The sequence below is a fragment of the Lathyrus oleraceus genome, chromosome 4 (assembly GCF_024323335.1).
Source record: "Lathyrus oleraceus cultivar Zhongwan6 chromosome 4, CAAS_Psat_ZW6_1.0, whole genome shotgun sequence".
NCBI lineage: Eukaryota > Viridiplantae > Streptophyta > Magnoliopsida > Fabales > Fabaceae > Lathyrus > Lathyrus oleraceus.
This window is the reverse complement of record NC_066582.1, coordinates 110,864,359-110,879,015: the sequence shown is the minus strand read 5'-3', so window position 1 is coordinate 110,879,015 and position 14,657 is coordinate 110,864,359. Positions and strand designations below refer to the sequence as shown.

The following is a 14,657-nucleotide window of genomic DNA, read 5'->3' as shown; positions in this document are numbered from 1 at the left end:
CCTCTGGTATTGCAAGGCACAAAAATACTACAAGTACTCCCCAATAAAATGGTTTAGCTGAAAGGTTTGATCGAACCATTTTATAAAGAGTTAGATGCATGTTGACTAGTGATGGGTTAAAGAAGGTGTTTTGGCCAGAGGATGTTTCGACAGCAACATATCTGATAAACATATGTCATTCGACTGTGTTAGATATGAAGACACCTTAAGAATTTTGGTCGGCACATCCACCAGATCTCGACAAACTTAGAGTATTTGTATGCGTAGCCTATGCTCACATTAGGCAAGACAAGGTTAAACCTAGAGCTCTGAGATTCATGTTCATGGGATATACTGAATGAGTCAAAGCTTATAGATTATGGTGCCTAGAACCCGATCACAGGAGATGTATCACCAGTCGAGATGTAGTTTTCAATGAAGTTGAGATGGATTTCAAGAAAATCGATGATGTTAGTCGAAATGCACAAATATCTGAAGAAGAGATGGAACATGAAGAGATTCCCGTTGAGGTGGAGCATGTCAATGCTAAATTGTGTATCCCAGATAAAGTTGAAGAAGAAGCACAAGATGTTGAAGATACTGAGGAAGATGAGGAAACTGTCGACGACTACCTGTTGGCAAGAGATAGGCCGAGAAGAGTCATTAAGTCACCTCAAAGACTTGGTTATGCAGATCTCATAACTCATGTCTTAACCTCTACAAGTGAGGTTCTAGATGAAGAACCTAGAGACTATACGGAAGTTATGAGGATTCGAAATAAGACTGAATGAATGGAGGCCATGGATTATGAGATGAAGTCTATTCATGATAACCACACTTGGGAACTGATCAAGAAACCTGTTGGAGCTAGGTTAGTCAATTGTAAATGGATTTGCAAAGTTAATGAAGGAATCGAATGAGTGACGTCGAAGAGATATAAGGCAAGATTGGTCGCAAGGGGTTTCACTCAGAAAGAAGGTGTCGACTTTAATGATGTGTGTCTCTCTTATTGTGAAACACATGTCCATTCGAATGTTACTTGTCATAATGACATAGTTCAACCTAGAACTGGAATAAATGGATGTGAAGACTGCTTTCTTGTATGGAGATCTAGATGAAACAATTCTGATGAGGAAACCTGAAGGGTATGCAGAAAGGGGTAAGGAAGATTATGTGTGCAAGCTGAATAGATCTTTATATGGACTGAAACAATCTCCTCGATAGTGGAGTGGGATATTCGACAAGTTCATAGCACACATAGATTTCATTAGAATTCAGTTTGACCACTGTGTTTACTTCAGATTCCAACCTATAAATTCATTTGTTATTTTTTTGCTTTATATGGATGATATTCACATAGCAATCAACAATGTCGAGGATGTAATGAAGGTGAAGGTTGAACTCAATAAGGATTTCGATATGAAGGATCTGAGAGCAACATCCAGGATTCTTGGGATTGACATCTGAAGAGGAAGAAAGCAATCAAAATTATGCTTATCTCAAGAGACATACCTACGAAATATTATCGACAAGTTTGGTATGTCGAATTCAAAGCCTATTGGACTCTGACAAACCCTTAATTCAATCTGAGTACAAATTAGTGTCTCAGTAATGAGGTCAAAAGAACTTATATCAATAGCATCACATATGCTAATATAGTAGGTTCTTTGATGTATGATATGATATGTACTAAACCCGACATGACATATGCAATAAGTCTTGTAAGAAGGTATATGGCGAATCCTGGAAAGGCTCATTGGCAAGCATTGAAATGGATTCTAAGGTACATAAATGGGTCTCTAAACAGAGTCCTGGTTTATGGTGGAGCATATGGTGAAAATAGTAAAACAGAAATCGAAGGATATGTCGAATATGATTATGCAGGTTGTATGGATTCTAGAAAATCTATTTCTGGATATGTGTTCACTATGTTTGACACAACAATCAGTTGGAAAACAACACTTCAGAAGGTTATTGCCTTATTAACCACTAAAGCAGAACATATTGCCCTCACTGAAGTTGTGAAAGAAGCATTGTGACTTGGAGGTTTTTCTAAGGAACTAAAACTTCAAGGTCGAGTTATCACTGTTAAATGTGATAGTCAAAGTGCTATACACTTGTTGAAGAATTCAGCCCATCATGAGCAAACCAAACACATTGATGTGAGGTTGCATTTCGTCAGAGGAGTAATCAAACGTGGATAAGTCTAAGTGTTGAAAGTTTCGACAGGTCACAATGTTGCTGATATGATCACCAAGACATTATCAAGTTGCAAGTTTTTCACTATATACAGTTGATAAAGCTGCATGAAGAAAGCTAGTTTGTTTCCCTGATGTTATGGAGTTTGTTCCAAGGTGGAGATTTGTGATATTTAGATCGAATTTGTAATCCCGACATCATTTTCACAACATGACTTTTAATATTGGAACCAACTAGTCTAACACGCTTCATGCGCGGTTTCAACTCATTTGCAATATTAAATTTTCCAAGAGAATATACTCTGATTGGAGTATTAAGAGTTGATAATTGATTTTATAAACTTTGCAAATGAGAAGTGTATCAAATTTCTAGTTCATATATGTTTATACGATGATTAAGATACAATTTACTTTAAATTGTTCATTTGAACTTATGATTCACTCTTCAGCTGCTTAATCTCTCCCCTAATGTTGAGAAAATTAATTTTTTAATTCACAATTAGCCTATCAGACTGCAATCGAGTATCCAATTATTTGCTTAAATTATATCTCAAAAATGAGATTCAGATCAAATATTTTTTAAATATTGTTTCACAATTCATCTTAGTGTGTTATATTGAAGCAATTGAAAAATAGAGAAATATCAAATTATTAATTTGAAATAAATTATACATCAAGAGAGGAGATACATATAGTAATGTGTTGGCTTAATGCGAATAAAATATCTTAATATTCAAGATTTGTGTGTTTCCAATATTTAATTTAGAATTTATAATTTCACAAGTATCAATCATACAATAAATTTTAGATGTCTAAAGAATGAATCTTTAAGTCCATTTTTTATGAATACATGCTATGAGATGTTCAATATCAATTTTAATAATATATGTGATACTTATCAAGAAATTTCTGAAAAATTCAAAAAACTAGATCTTGGTCCAAGAAAACAATTTCACAAATTCTAGTTGTGAGTAGACAATAAACATTTGCATAATATTTTAGTTGATGCAACAATTAATGTCATAAAAAAACTCATTTTCTCACTTTTTTATTTATTTTTAATTTCCTTTAGAAGCACACACAATTTATTAGATTGAAGAAATTTTTAGTTATTCAATACTAGTTTTCACATCATAATAGATATGAATGATATTTTAATTGAGAAAACAATTTCACAAACTTATGTTTGTGAGTAGACAACAAACATATGCATGGTCTTTTAGTTGATGCAACAATTGATATCATAAAAAATATTCAATTTCTCAAATTTTTATTTCCTTTAGAAACACATAAAATTTATTTGATTGTAAAAACTTCTAATTCTTCAACACTAGTTTTTGCATTATATTATATTCAAGATGATTCAATCGATTTTACCAACGGCAAACTAAAATTTGAAATATAAGCTTCTGATTTATATAATACATGTATTCAAATTATTCTAAACTGTCTGAATTAACGTTGAACAAATATAATTTAAAATTTGTTATAATTCAAATAAAAATATATATTCTAAAATAATATATGGACATATAATTATAAATGGACAAAAATTAAAGCACTAATTATCAGAGGTAATATTAATTTATTATTTTATTCTTTTTCTTTTTCATTTTCATTATTCGTGCTGACGTGTTATGAAATTAATAAGAAAGAATATAATAGAAGAGTAGAAACGAAGGAGAAAAAGAGAAGAGATAAATATTATTGTATTATTCTAATCATCTATCTTTATTTCAAATGCATTATAATTCTTATTTAATCCATCTATATGCATATTACATACTCTCTCCGTCTCATAAAAAATATCTTATTTAAACTATTCAGAATTTTTAAGAAAATGATTCGATATATTGATTTTGATGATAAAATTAATATAATTTATTAGAATTCCTATTAATTTTAGTTAAAAGAGTGGTTGAATAAATTAAAAATTAATAAATAAAAATATAATAGTGAAAAAGTGAAGGGAGTATAATTTGAAAAAGATATTAAAATCTAAATTTAAACTCGGTTATTCCCCCTTGATGAAAACTCAAACTCAAATTCGAATAACTAAAGTACCCTCCATACTCCAATTCTCATCGGATTAAAAAAAAAACTCATTATCAAAGTGAAGATTAGTAGTATAATTTTGCGTGTAGCATATTAAAGATAAGAGCGTTCAAATTGACTGAGAAGACCAAGACACGAACAAGTGCAATTTTGCAGTAACAGAAAAAAATGGTAAATCGTTCCAGCTTCTGGACTCAAGCAAACGCGCTTCTCAGGAAAAATCTAACTTTCCAGGTACGTACAATCACCATATCAAAATCACTTATTCTTTAATTTAATCATTATTAAATCAATTATTCATTTCACTGAACGTGTTCTTCCATGCAATTGCATGAATCATGATCACGTTTACAGAAACGGAACGTGAACACCAACCTTCGCTTGATTCTATTCCCATTGATCCTTTGTATCTTGCTCGTTGTTATTCAAAGCTTAATTGACGCTCAATTCAATACACCTGATTTCAAATGCGGTTGCGCCTGTCCCGATAAAAGCACTACATGTAGCGATTCGGAGAAGGTTTGTGGAGTTCAGTATTCCAATCAGATTCAAATTATAGACTGTGCAATTCCTAAGCCGCCGGAATGGCCTCCGATTTTGCAACTTCCCTCTGAGTTTTGCAAGGATAACAGAACCTGTCCGGTTAAAGTGCTTTTCACTGCCAACAATCAATCCTTTGGACAGAGTATGGCATTTATTTTTAATTATTTTGCTGCAATTTTCGTTTGTTTCATGTGTGTTTAGCTTAAAATTCATTCTGGAGGCAAAAGTAATTTTTATAACAGTGATTTTAAATTGCGGTTATAGGTAGTTTTTACCTAAGAAAGGTTTTATCACGGTAAAATACATGAAAATGCGGCCGTTGTAGTTGAAATTGCGGATGTTATGCAGTTGGAGAGACCTCAAAACCCTTGCTTTTGCCTCTTGTATAGTGAAACTAAACATGCACTTCGCCTTGTTTGTTTGAACAGTTTTGTCTGATAATATGTTCCCAAGTGCCCCCATTGTGAATTACTCTGATATCATGGCTAGTTTGGTATCAAATGTGGTGGTGAGTTTTTATTTGCAACTCAGAAGTATTTATTTTCCTGTTTTGAGTTTGTGCTTTTTTTAATCAGTCTGGATTTTAATTATTATTATTATTGGTTTATTTATGTTTGTTGTTGGTGGTGCAACTTGGAAAATAATATAGGGATCTAACAAAAATCCCGAGGAAACCAATTTTAATGAACCCGCTTTTACTTCGGATCTTCCCCTTTTTTTGGTACAAAATCAGTGCCCTCGGAACAACACTGGGCTCATATTTCCCTACCAGATAGCAGGCACAACTTTGGAGAAAGGTATGGAATATCCTTGTAATGTTAATGTATGATAACAGACATGAAACTGAAATTGAATCAACAGGTGTTGCTGTGCAATGCGAATGCACGCACCTATTTTATCATGGAAATTGACATTCCAATGTGCCATTCTTGATGTTATCATGAGCTGTGTAGACACAGGATATCCTGGAGATGCTTAGATGGCAATATGTCCTTATGGCTGTGCAATGCTTTACAATGACTGGCTGCAAATGATATATGCATTTGGATTACCATTGAGATTGGCTGAATGCAATCGGTCTTATTTGTTGTTTTTGTGTTTCACAGAGCATTAAGATGCTTGCTGGCAGAAAATTAAATATCCAAATAGTTTGTTACATAGAATATATAGCTGTATCATCATCATGTCCGTTTCAAAACCTTGTCTGCTGTTTGTGAGGTGGGGGGCTACTTGATTGGTTATTCTCGTGGTTTTTGACTTGAGCCTAAGTCTTCATTTGTGTTTTAAACAACATGGAAATCATAAAAAATTTATCTAAAGTTTGCAAGTGTACACTTGTGCAGTGATAATAATCTTATGGACAGTAGTGAACAATAAAGGTTCACACTGTAACAGATTTTTTAAATACATTTTTAACAAATGACGGGGAGTAGAATGTTAATGATAGAATTTATTTCCGCTTGATGATGTAGAAATCAAATGTGCTCAAGGTACAAGATTTTGGCGTAAAAGCTCTACTGATATCAACAATGAGTTATATAATGGTTATCAAAGAGATAACACGAGACAAACCGATGACGTAGCTTCAGGTACTTTTATTATTATGTTTCAACTTACTTGACGTGCGAAAGACAATACTCATTTTTATATATTGTTTTGACATTTTGCAGCTTTCGATTTTCTTGATTCAAATGAGCATGGATTCAATATCACTGTCTGGTACAAGTCATATTTCAAGACTGGTTTTCGTCCTTCTACATTGTTGCGGATTCCTCGTTCTGTAAATCTTGTATATATCTAAAACCTATTATAATTGTTGCCTCCTCCTTGCTGCTGTTAACCTAAATCCCTGATAATGGATATATATATATATATATATATATATATATATATATATATATATATATATATATATATATATATACACACACACACACACACTACTATGAAGCAGAAAACTTAATCTCAGCTTAAAAAATCATCCAACTTAACTTAATAGCCTGTGCTATGAATATATCAATTTTTATTTTGAATGGGAAAAAGTTAGTGAAACTATGATTACGATGCAGATGCAGTATTGAGTTATTATATTGCAAGTTTTAACAGTAATTGCACCATTAAATTTCACTTACCTAACATAATGATAATAATTCCCCTTTGTTTACATTTTCCCACCTTTTTATTTAAAAATATATGAGCCTTCCTTTACCTGAATCTTGGAAGATAATAGTGACTGATATTTAGTATCATTATGCATGCAGATATCAAATGCCTACCTGCAGTTTCTGCGTGGACCCGGGACCAAAATGATATTTGAGTTTGTAAAGGAAATGCCAAAATCTCGGACCCCATTTAGGATTGAGGTAGCTTCTCTCCTGGGCGGTCTGTTCTTTACATGGGTTGTCCTGCAACTTTTTCCGGTAAGTGCAGAAATATCTGAACAAAAATATCCGCAAGAATAAGTAGCTATTGACCAATTTTAATTGTTTTTTAAATAGCCGTGATGTTCTTTATTTCATACCTGTCTCTAAATCACCTTTATATGTTACCATGATGAGAGTAAACTTTCCTTTTCGATTGCTTATGATACAATATATGACTCAGATTCAAAGTCAAAAGTTGTATCTAACATCCAATGCAAACACAACATAATAGATGTTTTAGTGTACTTATTTGTTCAACATGAGTAAGCTCTACATTCATTTTATGTAGGTTGTTCTGACATCACTGGTTTATGAGAAGCAACAAAAACTAAGAATCATGATGAAAATGCATGGTCTTGGGGATGGGCCATATTGGATGATTTCATATGGTTATTTTCTTGCCTTATCAGTGATCTACATGTTGTGTTTTGTGATATGCGGCTCAGTCTTAGGTAAGAATATATCCATTTAACTCTCCTTTCTTGGCATTTTCCCATTCTGTCTGATGCTTCTGACTTTATTTTCAGGACTAAAATTCTTCACCTTGAATGACTACAGCATCCAATTCGTGTTTTATTTCATCTATATAAACTTACAAATTTCACTGGCATTTTTGTTGTCTTCCTTTTTTTCAAATGTAAAGACTGCTACAGGTTTGTTCATAATTATGCGTGTATTAGTATTTTGTTTTCTCATATCTCATTATGGGCTTATGTTTTAGTATATTCGCAGTGACCGCATATATAGCTGTCTTTGGAACCGGGCTATTAGGCGGCTTTCTTTTCCAATTTTTTCTTCAAGATTCATCATTTCCAAGTAAGTTATATGACTAAATGCACCTACATATAATATTAATAAAGCCAAACACTAGTATTATTTGTTCAAATCAGTGTTATCAAATTGCCCCCCCATGGTCGCTATGGCGGATTTACATGGCGGTTTTTGGACTCCCCGCAATGGTAAATACCGGCCGCTATTGCGGGTTTTTCCGCAATAATCCGCAATAACGGCGCCGCAAAGCGGCCGGTATGGCGGAATTTTGCCTCTCCGCCATGGACCACCATCCGCCATCGACAACACTGGTTCAAATCCAAGACCTCCTCCCCCCTATAAACCCTATATTAACCAATACTTTCCGTTGACCTTAAGACACAATTTCCAAAACATCAGCCTGATAAAACATAGAACTTTGGCAACTAGTACTCCCCCCCGATTCACAGAAGTTGTCAATGTCCTCTTTTGTCTCTCCTTGCTTCTCTTGGTATGATCCCAAACAGTAATATAAGGAAGAAGTGGAGTTATAAGTTGGTTTAGTTGAGGCACCATACTAATGTGATACGACATAAGCAACATAAAGAATAAGCACCATTACTTTACTAGCAATGCGACGTTTCTCTGAATTGAGACAGAGTTGGCAGCTAAGGTTATATAGCTTATTAGTGAAAAATTCAGAAATTATTCAGTTCTTTGCAAACTTAAAAAATGGACTGATATGATCAGAGATTAGAAGTTTTATCCACATAGATTTCACATCAGTCATTTTTATGTGTCACATGTCTCTATTTGCAGCTTCTAACCATCTAGTTTGTTCATTTCTATGCTATTTCTGCAGGAGGATGGATCATTTGTATGGAGTTGTATCCTGGGTTTGCTTTATATCGTGGGTTGTACGAGTTTGCACAGTCTGCCACCATTGCTAGTAGTTCGAGGACTTATGGAATGCGGTGGCAGGATCTAAGTGATAGTTCCAATGGCATGAAAGAGGTCTTAATCATCATGTTTGCTGAGTGGAAATTAGTGTTTTTTGTTGCTTATTACATCGATCAAGTATTGTCGACAGGAAGTGGAAAAACTCCACTTTTCTTCTTGAAAGGATTTCAGAAGAAACCTCTTTCGTCATTCAGTAAGCCCGGTATTCAAAGGCAGGGGTCAAAAGTTTTGGCTCAGATGGAGAAACCAGATGTCATCCAAGAGGTGAGTTTTATGTGTACTCAATAAATATGTTCACCTTTTATTATGAAATTAAGAAAGGTAATGTCCATTAAAAGGGGTGCATTTCACCAACTGTTTTTAGAAATTAATGTGCTGCATCAGTCAGGAGGAGGATTGTGATTTGCAAAGCATAGAGAACAAAATAACTTTCCTTTCAGTCACAACCTTTTCCTTTGTTTAAACATCAGTTTGGTATTATAAAAAAATTAACACCAAGGTCCGAATTTTACATAAATAGATCAACTTCAGCGGGGTTCCTCTTTAAATGGATTTTGAAATTTGAGAATCACTTCTTAACATTTCAGCTTTGGGGATGAATGAATTGGTTTGCCACACAGAGCTTACTTACATGCATAATGTATTAAATAGTTTTTTTTCTGCCTTAAGAGGGAGAAGGTGGAGCAGCTACTACGTGAACCAACCGTTAATCATGCAATTGTTTGTGACGACCTTAAAAAATTCTATCCAGGAAAGGATGGAAATCCAGGGAAATTTGCAGTGAGAGAATTGTTCCTTGCTGTGCCTCGAGGGGAATGCTTCGGTATGCTTGGTCCGAATGGTGCAGGGAAAACTTCTTTTATTAGTATGGTCAGTTAAAATTGATTTTGTTCAATATATTCATTTTTTTTTTGGTAAATTACATTTATTCAAAAAGATGCTTGGTCCATACATATGAGGACGTATGACTATGAACCTCTGGCTCTGTTGCGCTCACTGCGGTATCTTATGAAGTTCTACTGTAATTCAATGAATCATTTTTCATCCTTTGAATGGCTTCTCCTTAATTTATAAATTTAATCATCTTATGTGTGCTTATAGATGATTGGTCTCACAAAGCCGACATCTGGTGCTGCATATGTTCAAGGCCTAGACGTAAGAGCTCATATGGATGGAATATATACTAGCATGGGAGTATGCCCACAGCATGAGTAAGCTGAAATTTCCTCCAATGCTTATGCTTTTCCTGAAATCAAATTTGTATCAATTCAAAGAAATTTCTAAATTTTTTCCCATGATACTATAGCTTACTGTGGGAAAGCTTGACCGGTAGAGAGCACCTACTTTTTTATGGTAGACTAAAAAATCTTAAAGGTTCCGTTTTGAATCAAGTAAGTTCATTCGACAGGAATTCTTACTGTTTGAAATATTAAGATTATTATCACTGTGTTCGAGTCTGATCATGTCAGGAGTGTTAAGTCTTACAAATTTTCCTTTTAAAGTAGAAATAGGTTTTTGTGCGATATATTAACACAACATTATGTATTTCATGTTAGTTTTGTCTGCTTACTATTACATTGTTTGGTTTTGTTCAAGGACTCAATCATATATAAACCAGTTAAGGAACAAGATTTCTAAGATTACCAATGAAACATCTCAGTTTTATTCAGAAAAAAGTAATTAAAAAAATGTGAAGAAGACAGCACATTTTAAGTGCTTTAATAACATGTTTCTCCTCCAAATGTATTGCTTGTTTTTCGGTTAAGAAGAGTCTGGATCTATAAAAGACGGTTGCAGTTTAGATGCAATTTGAACAACTTTCTCTTTAGCTGGCATTTGTTAAGCAGGGAAAATATTAAGTATTTGGTTTCCATTCTATTGTTACAGGCAGTAGAAGAATCTTTGAAGAGTTTAAACCTTTTCCATGGAGGGGTTGCTGATAAACAAGCTGGAAAATACAGTGGAGGGATGAAGAGGAGGCTTAGTGTTGCAATTTCATTGATTGGGGACCCCAAAGTTTGTTTTTTCTTTTCAACCCAATTCTATAATTTTTTCCTTTTTATTTTTTTAATAAAAAAGGAGATTCAAGTTTTCATATTTTGTAAACTCCAATTCAAATTTAGGTTGTTTATATGGATGAACCAAGTACTGGATTAGACCCCGCTTCAAGGAAATGCCTATGGAATGTCATCAAGCTTGCGAAAAGAGATCGCGCAATCATTCTCACTAGTATTCTCTCACTCTTTCATGGATTTTATAGCACTATATTCTGCTTCTAGTTTATGCTTTAGATATTTTAGCTTGTTTACTATTTGATTCCATAACAACTTGATTGTGTTCTTTCTTTCCCTCTCTATGTATAGATTGATAAATCTATCTTTTTTTATGTTTCAGCACATTCTATGGAAGAGGCAGAGGCCTTATGTGATCGATTAGGAATTTTTGTAGATGGTAGCTTGCAGTGCATAGGAAATCCAAAGGAGGTACATTGCTCAAGTGATATGCTTTATCAAAATGAAACTGTTAAACGGGCTTGCGTATAACAGTTAATTTACGGATCCATACTAATGTTTACTGATTTGCTTGATTTTTCTTCTTCGGTTGTCATAGCTGAAAGGAAGATATGGAGGAACTTATGTGTTCACAATGACAGCATCTTCCGATCACGAGAAGGATGTGGAGAACATGGTACAACAGCTCACCCCAAATGCCAACAAGATATACCATCTCTCTGGTACTCAGAAATTTGAGCTACCAAAAGAGGATGTTAAAATTGCCAATGTATTCCAAGCAGTTGAGCTTGCAAAAAGAAAGTTCACTGTTGTTGCATGGGGTTTAGCTGACACCACATTAGAAGATGTCTTTATTAAGGTTGCACGGGAGGCTCATGCATTTGATACCTTATCATAATTTTTAGTCCCTTCAAGGTTAAGATTATATCTGAATCATATTACAAAAAGAAATGTATTACATGTGTATTTTCAAATCCAATTAACAAATGTCGAAGTGATTTACCTCTATAAATTTTGCTTTGATGATGACATCAAACCTTTACATGTCATATCACTACAAATATGATCATACTTAATATACAAAATTATATAAGATTAGATAGTTCAAACTATTGTATTCATCATATATGCCAAACACTAGACAAATGATATTTGACTACTTATTCATGCTGATTTGTGGTTAATGCAATTTTTTGTAATGCAAAATGGAGGAATGATATGGTGCAATTAGTGTGTTATAATTTTGTTTTGAAAGTTGGTAATTAATTATATCTTTGAGTTATAATTTTGGTTTGAAAGTTTGTAATTAATTATATATTAACTTATAACTATAGTCTGAAAGTTTGTAACTAACTATTTGTTAGTAGTTAGTTACTTAAGTTTGTCAGAGATTGTTGAGAAACTTACTATGCGAGTTATGTATATGACTTAAGCTTGTATAACTACCTAGATCAATCAATGAAAATTATTCCAATTATCAACAAATTATTCTCATTTGTTTTGTATAATTTCAAAATTATAGTGTGCAGGAAATTGAGTCACAAGTAACACAGTTTTCCTTCTTTTTTTCTTAAGTTTGTAATAAACTACTGTTTGTTTTGAATAAAGATTGGTTATATTCATTATTTTAATATTGCTATATATTTTATTATTCACTAATGATTTCTTGTGTAGTAAGTTATTCATATGGTATGATCCTCAAATTTGTATCTTGTCATTATCATTATTTGATCTTTTATCTATTCTATTTTGTATATGCATATGATATGTTGTTTATTCATCCCGTTGTTTTGCAATCTATGACTCCTTATTTATGCATTTAAGATCTTGTTAAATGCAATTTTATTTATGTGCATGTTAATATCTTTTTTATATGAACATACATTATTTATCCCTCATCCATGTAATTTTTGTGTATTATAATCATTGTGTTTTGCTGTTAAGTAATTTCATGACATTGCTATTCTTTTTGCTGCATATGGCATGTCTAATTGTGTATTCATTCGTGATATAATCTTTTAATTTTGTGTATACATTTTTTTAGCGAATGTTTAGTGTAATTTGTTATGGATCATTTGTGTTTGTCAAATGTATGAGCTTAGACTCCATTGCTATCAATCTCTTTTTGATATTGTTAAAGAGAGAGAAGTAGTAATGAGTCTATTGTATTGATTTATGTTGTTATATGCAAATGTGGTATGGTGTAATGTTTCAGGGGAGCACAAAGAAAAGCATTGATCACACTTTATTTAATGCTCAAGTCGACTCAATTCTAAGCAAGTTTGCAAATTGCCAAACTTCAAAAAGGTGGAGGTTGAAGTTGCTTTGTTCCTCTAGGATTTCGATTTTTCTGGTTGTCTAGTTTTATATATTACCGTTTATAGTTTTTTGTTATTGAGTCTCCTATATTTTAGGTTTGCACGTATCTTTTTAAGTTGATTGCAATGCATTCAATGATGTTTTGCACTAAATCATGTTTCGCATGCATTAAATTGAACTATGAGATAAAAGTCGTTGCAAGTGATTCAACTTAAATTAGTGTATTATTTGGGTTAAAAAACACATGAATGAATGACTCCTATCATGCTAACTTTAGATTCAATATTACATTTCAATTTTTTCAAAAAATTCAAATTTAAGAAATGTGATTCAAATCAAGGTTATGTATGATTCAAATCAAAAATTGAATGTGACATACATATTTTGTCACTGCCGGTGTGATAGCCTGTCTGTCTTGAATCAGAAGTAAGCTTGATTCAAATCAAACTATAGGCTAACTCGAATAAAAAATACATTTGATAATCAAGAATCCAGTTCTATCAATCTGATTCGAACTAAGGTTTTCATGACTCGAATTAGAGGCTTGAATCATGATTTGAATCAAAGTGTCAAAATTTTGGATTTTAAAGTTCTTGACTCAAGTCATTTCTTATTCGACTTGAATCACACAAATTATAGTTAACTCGGACCAAATGGGTATTTTTGTCACTTTTAGTGTTTTATCTCAAACATAAATAAATCATCTTATGTCATTTTTTATAATAGATGTGAGTAAAAACATCATAACTTTTGAGAGTTTTAAAAACATAGTGTTTAGTTTTAAAAGTACACCAAATCGCAATATTCTTTTGAATCTGCATTCATCTTCAACCTCTAGCAAGATACTATAAATTGGTTACTTCTCAATTCTTAGAGAGATTGAGATTTATCATAGAATAAGGTACTTTATCATTGATGTTTGTGAAATTATTAAAGTGGAGGTCAAGATTAGAATTGTATGGTGTTGCTGGAAATTGACAATCTAGAGAAGCAAAAAAGATTTCTTCTCCACTGAAGACTTCAATAGTGCTAAGGGAAAGTAGCTACAAAACGAAGCTCGGAGTCTCTCTCCCATTATATTGAACCAAGAGCCCAGAGAAGGGACTAATAGGATCAAAGAAAGATCTGTGTGGAATGAATATTTGGAGAAGACATTGGATCTAAGCAAGAGGACGATCAAGACTCAGTGAAGTTATTAGCGAATTCAAGCGTGTGGGTTATGTACAACAAAATAAGGAAATATTCAAATTGAAGTTGTTATTTTTCATTTTTAATTTTAATACCGGGTTCCTTAATTGTATAAAATGCATGTTGTATAATTGTCAAAATAGTAGAAGATTACGAATTTTCAATGGTTCATTATTGGAGATTGGATTAGGCGTAAAGTGAGGAAGAACATGTTGAACTAGTATAAACCT

At 33.0% G+C, this 14,657-nt stretch overlaps 1 protein-coding gene across 1 annotated transcript; it reads left to right on the top strand.

Annotated features, from left to right (window-relative positions):
- Nucleotides 1-4,212: 4,212 nt before the first annotated feature.
- LOC127073817 (ABC transporter A family member 7) lies at nucleotides 4,213-12,104 on the top strand. The gene is made up of 18 exons (XM_051015044.1): nucleotides 4,213-4,466; nucleotides 4,587-4,917; nucleotides 5,204-5,283; nucleotides 5,425-5,572; nucleotides 6,248-6,364; nucleotides 6,446-6,564; nucleotides 7,037-7,195; nucleotides 7,488-7,650; nucleotides 7,726-7,851; nucleotides 7,931-8,014; nucleotides 8,811-9,172; nucleotides 9,578-9,778; nucleotides 10,010-10,119; nucleotides 10,215-10,299; nucleotides 10,796-10,924; nucleotides 11,032-11,137; nucleotides 11,303-11,391; nucleotides 11,519-12,104. Exons 1-18 carry the CDS (start codon nucleotides 4,401-4,403, stop codon nucleotides 11,816-11,818), a joined length of 2,775 nt encoding a protein of 924 aa, XP_050871001.1. The 5' UTR covers nucleotides 4,213-4,400; the 3' UTR covers nucleotides 11,819-12,104.
- The last annotated feature ends 2,553 nt before the right edge of the window (nucleotides 12,105-14,657 follow it).

Coding starts and splice junctions, on each gene's coding strand:
- LOC127073817 (XM_051015044.1), top strand. CDS start 4,401: ATGGTAAATCGTTCCAGCTTCTGGACTCAAGCAAACGCGCTTCTCAGG. Junction 4,918..5,203: donor CAATCAATCCTTTGGACAGA/GTATGGCATTTA, acceptor TTGTTTGAACAG/TTTTGTCTGATAATATGTTC. Junction 5,284..5,424: donor GTTTGGTATCAAATGTGGTG/GTGAGTTTTTAT, acceptor AAAATAATATAG/GGATCTAACAAAAATCCCGA.